General features: G+C 49.1%; 1 protein-coding gene across 1 annotated transcript; it reads left to right on the top strand.

Moving 5' to 3' along the window:
* DCLRE1B (DNA cross-link repair 1B) lies at positions 1-7,134 on the top strand. The gene is made up of 4 exons (XM_047784966.1): positions 1-623; positions 1,490-1,655; positions 2,017-2,199; positions 5,806-7,134. Exons 1-4 carry the CDS (start codon positions 435-437, stop codon positions 6,879-6,881), a joined length of 1,614 nt encoding a protein of 537 aa, XP_047640922.1. The 5' UTR covers positions 1-434; the 3' UTR covers positions 6,882-7,134.
* Positions 7,135-8,208: the final 1,074 nt, after the last annotated feature.

Here is an 8,208-nt window from a genome sequence, read left to right as displayed (position 1 = left end):
CCCAGGGAGCGCCGAGCGCAGACTGGATCCCGACCTTAGGGTGCCCTTCCCCCAAGCTCTCACCTCCCGGCGCAGCCGCGCGGCTCCCTCTGGCGGAGCATCGGCGCGCAATCGGAAGTCGGCTACTTCGGCCTGTCTCCGCCCAATAGCGCGCGCTTTGAGTGCCCGGCCTCGGCCCCGGCTCCCGCGCGCGCTGCGGGGAGTGGCGCTCCGCCCGGCGCCTTCCGAGATTTGCCTTTCCACCCCAGGACGCCCACGGGCACGGTCACTTCCTTCTTTCTGCCCACTCATTCTTCCACTGGGCTGGCTTTTCTTAGGGTCTCTAGCTCCGTACTTGCCCCGGCATGCCTTTTTTCATGATGCCGCTGTCGTAGCCTCACGCAGGAGCTCTGTTTCCATGAAGATCCGCCTGGTGACTCTCCAACCCTGCCACCATGAACGGGGTCCTGATCCCTCATACGCCCATCGCTGTGGACTTTTGGAGCCTACGCCGGGCTGGCTGCGCCCGGCTCTTCTTCTTGTCCCACATGCACTCGGACCACACCGTGGGTCTGTCTAGCACCTGGTGCCGGCCCGTCTACTGCTCCCCAATCACTGCTTACCTCTTGCATCGTCACCTGCAGGTATGGGGACCAAGAGATGGTCCCGGCATGTGGGTGGGGACTTCTGATCTGTCCCAGCCTTGAAGTCTTAAGGTAGGGGCTAGGGAGGACTGATGTTTACAAATGCCATAGTTGTTTGAACCCAGATATGCATCGTTAGCCCAAAATAGGAGTATGGCTTATATCTGGCCGAATAGGAATGTTTTAACGATAAGTCGGGGATATCTTTTAGTCCAGCCAAAGAAACTGTTCCTACCTCTTGACATAAACTAGGCCAGTGTTTCCCAAACTTGCCTTATCTTAAGAATCCAGTGAGTAAATACACAGATTCTCCAGGACCTCACTCCTCCCTCATCTGATTCAGTAGATAGCTGGTGCAGGTCCTGGAAATCTAGTTGGATTTTTTTTTTTTTTTTAAGCAGGCGCCTCCTAAAAGATTATTATGATCAAGAAAGTTTGAGAATCGCTGACTAGACTTGTTTTCTGGATTCTTAATTTAAACTTGGACAAAGCCGGGGCAGGGGGAGTTAGTTCCCGGCTGGCTCAGCAGAAAGGAATCTGTCTAGCATCCATGAGGACGCAGGATCTATCCCTGGCCTTGCTAAGTGGGTTAAGAATCTGGCGTTGCTGAGCTGTGGTGTAGGTCTCAGAGGGGCTCAGATCCCGCGTTGCTGTGGTGTAAGCCTGCCGCTGCAGTTCCCATTAGACCCCTAGCCTGTGAACTTCCACATGCCTTGGGTGTGACCCTAAAAAAAGACCAAAAAAAAAAGAGAGAGAGTGGGAGGTGGAAGGGAAGATTGTTTGGAAATCCGCATCACAGCTTCTGATCCAGGGAAAAATGAGGGAGGGGCGTCTGTATTCCCTGGGATGACCACCTGTTTCTTCAGGTATCTAAGCAGTGGATCCGAGCCCTGGAGGTTGGTGAGAGCCACATCCTGCCTCTAGATGAAGTTGGGCGAGAGACCATGACTGTAACTCTCATCGATGCCAATCACTGCCCCGGCTCTGTCATGTTTCTCTTTGAAGGATACTTTGGAACCATCCTCTACACAGGTGAGCCTCCAGAAGAGTCCTTCCCACTCTCAGTCTAGACACTGTTTTTCTCAAGCAGCCTTGACTCACGATAGAAGTCTGGAGGCCTCTGACCTTTGACATATGAGCACAGTGACCCTTTCGCAACTTGTTTCCCACTCTGTAAGGGCAGAAACTTTGTAAAGAGTAATTAAAAAAAAAAAAAAGGAGCAAGATGAAGACATTTCCGCAAAGAAGCTGTGCTACAGTAGATCGTTGCCAGACTCGAGTTTTTTCTAACAGGCTAGTAAATAAATGCCCATCTCTCGCCAGAGTTGGGAGAAGCTTGTTTTCTGTACTTTTTTGTTTCTGACTCTCTGCCTCCCATACATTCTTCTTCCAGGTGATTTTCGGTTCACACCGTCCATGCTGAAGGAGCCAGCCCTACGACTGGGGAAGCCGATCCACACCTTGTACTTAGACAACACCAACTGCAACCCAGCTCTGGTTCTTCCCTCCCAGCAGGAAGCTGCCCGCCAGATTGTTGAGCTCATTCGAAAGCACCCACAACATAACATAAAAATTGGTGAGAGGTTTTCCTTTCCTTTTTCTCTCACTCATCTGGAGCTAGGAGATCTAGGTTCTTTGGGGGTTTCTTACATCCTTCTTTGTGCAGATCTCCTTTCTCCATGAAACCTACCCTGACCACCTTATTTAAGATTGCCATCTGCCCCGCGTCCCTGCTCCGACATTCCCAACTCCCAATCCCCTATTCCAATTCAACTTTTTCATTTTTTCGTAGGACTCATCAACTTCTGATATGCTCCATATATGTATATGTTTTAATATGCTGTTGCTCATTGGGTTTGGTTGGGGGTTTTGGGTTTTTTTGTTTTTTTGGTTTTTTTTTTGGCCGAGCCTACGGCATGTGAAGTTCCCCGGCCAGGGATTGCACTTGTGCCACAGCAGTGACCCAAGCCACAACAGTGGCAGTGCCACCAGATCCCCAACCCACCGCGCCACGAGAGAACTCCCTGCTGTTGCTTACTGTTGATTGTCTGACCCCACTTCCCCGGCCACACGCATGCACACAGATGCCTTGAGAGCATGCGTGGAGGTGGGAGGAAGTCTTCTGTGTTGGTGGAAAAGAGAAGCAGTAGTCAGTGTGACAGGCACACAGTTGTTGAGGAGGCTGGAAAAACAGGAAGGACTGAAGTGCTTGTAAGCCATTTTGAACCACTGCTCTTCGGACAAAGTTATTGAAGGGTTTTAAGTAGGAGAGGAACACTATTGCACTTATCACCTAACAGTGTATTCCATAGTTTATGTATTGATTGTATTTAGGGTTTTTTTGTTGTTGTTGTCTTTTTGTTTTTTTAGGACTGCATCTGCGGCATATGGAGGTTCCCAGGCTAGGGGTCTAATCAGAGCTACAGCTGCCAGCCTACATCATAGCCACAGCAACGTGGGATTCGAGCTGCGTCTGCTACCTACACCACAGCTCACAGCAACGCTGGATCCTTAACCCACTGATCGGGGCCAGGGATCGAACCCACAACCTCATGGTTACTAGTCAGATTCATTAACCACTGAGCCATGATGGAACTCCCTGTATTTAGTTTTTATTAATCTGTCTCCCCCTGCTAGAATGAAAGCTCCACAATAGACAGGCTTTTTATTTCACTTATGGATATATCCTAAATGTCTAGATTAATGCCTGGTAGAGATATTCAGTAAATATTTTTCTTTTTTTATTTTGCTTTTTAGGGCTGCAACCATAGCATATGGAGGTTCCCAGGCTAGGGGTCGAATCGGAGCTCTAGCTGCCAGCCTACTCGACAGCCACAGCAACAGCAACGCCAGATTTGAGCTATGTCTGCGATCAACACCACAGGTCTCAGCAACGCTGGATCCTTAATTCACTGAGCGAGGCCAGGGATCGAACCCACAATCTCATGGTTCCTAGTCGGATTCGTTTCCACTGTGCCATGACGGAAACTCCTTTCTTTGCTTTTTAGGGCCGCACCCGAGGCACATGGAGGTTCTAGGCTATGGGTCGATTCAGAGCTGTAGCTGCCAGCCTACGCCACAGCCACAGCAACTCAGGATCCAAGCCACATCTGCAACCTACACCACAGATCACAGCAATGCTGGATCCTTAACCCATTGAGCAAGGTCAAGGATCGAACCTGTGTCCTCATGGATTTATTAACCACTGAGCCATGACAGGAACTCCCGAAAATCAATTTTTATTTTAAAAAATGTAATAGCTGGAAGTTCCTACTGTGGTGCAGTGGGTTAAGGATCCAGTGTTGCTGCAGCTGCAGCATAGGTCGCAGCTCCAGTTTGGATTTGATCCCTGGCCAGGGAACTTCCATATACCTTGGGGGTGGCCAAAAAAGAAAAAAAAAAATGTAATTAATTTAGTTTCATATGATTTTTTGATTATTTCTAAAATTGTAATAAATCCACAAAAGGAAAAAGATTTGCCACCACAATGACTATTTTAAAAGGACATACCCAACTCTGAAAGGAGTTTCAAAACAGGTTTAAACAAAGGCATTGAAAAAAAATCGTATACCTTTCAAAGTGACTAGCAAATTGATGAAGAGCTATTCCCTCTCAGGATTGCTTGACTACTCATGAAGAAATATCTGTCCTAACTATTCTTGGAGTTTTCACTGCAGTTTTCCCAGAGAAGCACAGCTGGCTAGGAAGAGACTATAGTCAGGCATGATTAATTTTGCAAATATACAGTAAGCCCTTATTCTGTGCCAAGTATCCTGAAAGGCAGTGGGAATGGAAAAATTAATAAAGTATGAAGGCTTAAGAGTTCCCGTGTTGGCTCATCGGAAACAAATGTGACTCGTATCCATGAAGACGCAGGTTCAATCCCTGGCACTACTCAGCAGGTTAAGGGTCCAGCATTGCTGTGGCTGTGGCGCAGGCCAGCAGCTACAGCTCCAGCTCAACCCCTAGCCTGGGAACCTCCGTATGCCACAGGTGTGGCCCTAAAAAAAGAAGACAAAAAAAAAAGTATGAGGGCTTACAGTCTAGTCTAGAAAAGGTTAAAAAAAAGAGGTGGGAGGGAGGAAATAGGGAGAGAGAAAAGAAAGCCAGCTACATTTATGCCCAAAGAGTGAGGTATTGAACCATGCTGAGGAATAAGATAGATTTGAAAGAAATACAGGTTCGCGAGTTCCCTTCGTGGCTAAGTAGTTAACAAACCCAACTAGGATCCAAAAGGTTTCAGGGTTCGATCCCTGGCCTCACTCAGTGGGTTAAGTATCCAGCATTGCCATGAGCTCTGGTGTAGTTTGTGGATGCGGCTTGGATCCTGCATGGCTGTGGCTGTGGTATAGGCTGGTAGCTCTAGCTCCGATTCAGCCCCTAGCCTGGGAACCTCCATATGCCATGGTGCAGCCCTAAAAAGCAAGGAAAAAAAAAAAAAGAAATACAGGTTCTTTTTCACTTTTCCTTCTTTTTCTTTTCTTTTCCTTTCTTTTCCTTTCTTTTGCTTTTAAGGGCCACATTTGGGGTCTATGGAGGGTCCCAGATCAGGCATCGAATCAGAGCTACAGCTGCTGGCCTACACCGCAGCCACAGCAACACCAGATCCTTAACCCACTGAGCAAGGCCAGGTATCGAACCTGCGTCCTCATGGATCCTACTCGGATTCATTTCCAATGTGCCACAATGGGAACGCCCCTGAAATGACCCCTCTTAAAATGTCCTCTCCCATCCCTTTCCCCTGCCAGAGTAATTTGGACCCATCATTTAAGACATTTGAATTGTCATTTTCAGGAAACTTTCCCTAACTCCACCAGCTGGTAGATACTTTTCTGTGCCCTCATCATACTGTGTGGATGTCTCCAACATGCGTTGTTCTGTGTCCCATGTAGATTATGCTCCTTAAGGACTGTGATTTTTGCTTGTTCTCATAGTACCTAACACTCGGCAGATGCTTCCCTTTGTTGAAATGAATGAATGAGTGGATTCTGTCTTAAATTTCCCCCTACCCCATCCTCCGTAGACCTCAGCTCAAATGCCACCTCCTTCCTGATGCACCGTCAGGGGATAGCCCCATTGATTTTAGATATTTTGGTTAAACATTTGGTTGATTTATTAGGATTCCCCGGTAGCTTGATTCTCTTTCTTCTCTTATTCCCGCACCCCCTTTCACATTATTCAGGACTCTATAGCCTGGGAAAAGAGTCACTGCTGGAGCAGCTGGCCCTGGAGTTTCAGACCTGGGTGGTACTGAGTCCTCGGCGCCTGGAGTTGGTGCAGCTCCTGGGCCTGGCAGATGTATTCACAGTGGAGGAGAAGGCCGGCCGCATCCACGCCGTGGACCACATGGAGATCTGCCGTTCCGCCGTGTTGCGGTGGAACCAGACCCACCCTACCATCGCTATCCTTCCCACAAGCCGGAAAATCTACCGCTCCCACCCGGATATCCATATCATCCCTTACTCTGACCACTCCTCCTTCTCTGAGCTCCGGGCCTTTGTGGCAGCCCTCAGGCCCTGCCAGGTGGTGCCCATTGTCAGTCGACAACCCTGTAAGGACTACTTTCAGGACAGCCTGAGCCCCAGGCTCTCTGTGCCCCTGATTCCTGACTCTGTGCAGCAGTACATGAGCTCCTCCTCCAGAAAACCAAGTTTTCTCTGGCTCTTGTTGGAAAGGAAGCTCAAGAGACTGAGGGCTCAGGGTGTCGTGTTTGAATCCCTTGAGGAAAATGCTGATCACCCTCAAGCTGATAGGGATTCCAAGAAGACCAAGAACCTTCCTGGGAACCTTGAGAAGCAGCCCTGCCACCCTCCTTTGCGGACCGAGAAGCAGTCGTTCCCAGACATGTGCAGCAAGGCAAGGGAGGGGGCAGTCCCTTCCTCTGAGTCTCCAAAGATGGTGACTGTGTTGACTGCCCCCTCCAGTTTTCCAGTGCACTTAAGGTCTACAGAGGAAGAATTTCTCTATTGGAAAACTGGGGAGGAAATCAGTATAGGGCCCTCCTTGGGGCCCAGGGGCGACAGTAAGGACTCAGCAGCCCCAGGGAACCTGAGAGCCTGGATGGGCCAGGATGGTCCCCTGTCTCACAGCAGCAAGGCTGCCCCTGTCCTGGCTCCTGAGTTCAGGGGCCTGGCACTAAAATACCTTCTGACCCCAGTGAATGTTCTCCCAGCAAGGTTCTCTTCCAGGGCCTTTGACCAGCAAGTGGAAAAATACCATAAGCTCTTGCTCAAGCACAAAAAGGAGAGTACAGAGTGACAGCCTTGTTGGATCCAATGCTGAAGTTCAAGATAGTGACTGACAGCTTACTTGGGGCCTTACTTTTCTGTGTTGACGGGATCCTCATGAACTCACCCTGTAACGAGACTTCTCCAAGGGTGATCATTGGAATCCTAGTGCCTATGGAATCCTTAGTTTTATAATTGACTATATTTAAGAAACATTTCATTATAACCTGCTAACAGTACATGTGAGCACACTAAAGGTACTGAGAAGTCCTGCAGTAACTTAATCTGTTTAACTTTGTTTAACCCGTATTTCTCCAAATTGAACATATAGTCCTCTTACATGGCTGCAGAAAAAGAGTCTGATCAAAAAGGCCAATTTGGGAGTTCCCATTGTGGCTCAGTGGTTAACGAATCTGACCAGGAACCCTGAGGTTGTGGGTTCGATCCCTGGCCTTGCCCAGTGGGTTAGGATCTGGTGTTGCCACGAGCCGTGGTGTAGATTGTAGACGCGGCTCAGATCCCACGTTGCTGTGGCTCCGGCATAAGTGGGTGGCTACAGCTCCGATTGGACCCCTAGCCTGGGAACCTCCATATGCCGTGGGTGCGGCCCTAGAAAAGGCAAAAAGAAAAAAAGGCCAATTTGTTCACATTTTTGTATATATATATATATTTTTTTTTAGGGCCGCACCTGCAGCATATGGAGGTTCCCAGGCTAGGGGTCAAATTAGAGCTATAGCCGTCCTACACCACAGCCACAGCAACGGCAGATCCGAGCCATGTCAGCAACCTATACCACAGCTTACGGTAACACCGGATCCTTAATCCTTTGGGCGAGGCCAGGGATCAAACCCGCAAGCTCATGGTTCCTAGTCAGATTCCTTTCCACTGCGCCACTACGGGAACTCCTATTCACACTGTTTTGTGTGTCACATGACATTTCCCATGTCCCTTTCTGTCTCTTCCTAGATAGAAGTCCCTAGGTAATTCTGTCTTTTAGTTTAGGAACTGTGGTGCTGGAGGATAACATGGTGACCCAGGCAGCACATTGCAATTTTGAATGTCACTGACTTGCTATGACTCCATCCAAGTCACTTCCCCTCTCTGCCCCTGAGAGGGAACAGGAAGTGATGAAGATCTTTGAAACAGTGGAGGAAAATTCCACCTCTGCCTCCTTGTTAGTGGAGTGTTAGTTAGTGTCCTTGGGGACCTACCTGGAAGGGAGCCAGCTGGGGGACTGGGCACCCCTCACCATGGCAGTACCTGGAACCCAGCCAGACATGAGGCTTAGGGTACTAGCCCCCCCCCCCCCCCCCAGCCGCCTGGAGGGCCTGACCATTTGGCTGAAATAAGTTTACAGA

This window comes from Phacochoerus africanus, chromosome 6 (genome assembly GCF_016906955.1).
Source record: "Phacochoerus africanus isolate WHEZ1 chromosome 6, ROS_Pafr_v1, whole genome shotgun sequence".
NCBI classification, from domain to species: Eukaryota; Metazoa; Chordata; class Mammalia; order Artiodactyla; family Suidae; genus Phacochoerus; species Phacochoerus africanus.
Note: the sequence above shows the minus strand (reverse complement) of the source record. Positions and strands in the feature narration are given on the sequence as shown.

Bases quoted from the DNA above. Each gene is read 5' to 3' on its own strand.
- DCLRE1B (XM_047784966.1), top strand. From the start codon at position 435: ATGAACGGGGTCCTGATCCCTCATACGCCCATCGCTGTGGACTTTTGG. The intron at 1,656-2,016 runs GTGAGCCTCCAG...TTCTTCTTCCAG, and splicing joins TGGAACCATCCTCTACACAG to GTGATTTTCGGTTCACACCG. The intron at 2,200-5,805 runs GTGAGAGGTTTT...CACATTATTCAG, and splicing joins ACAACATAACATAAAAATTG to GACTCTATAGCCTGGGAAAA.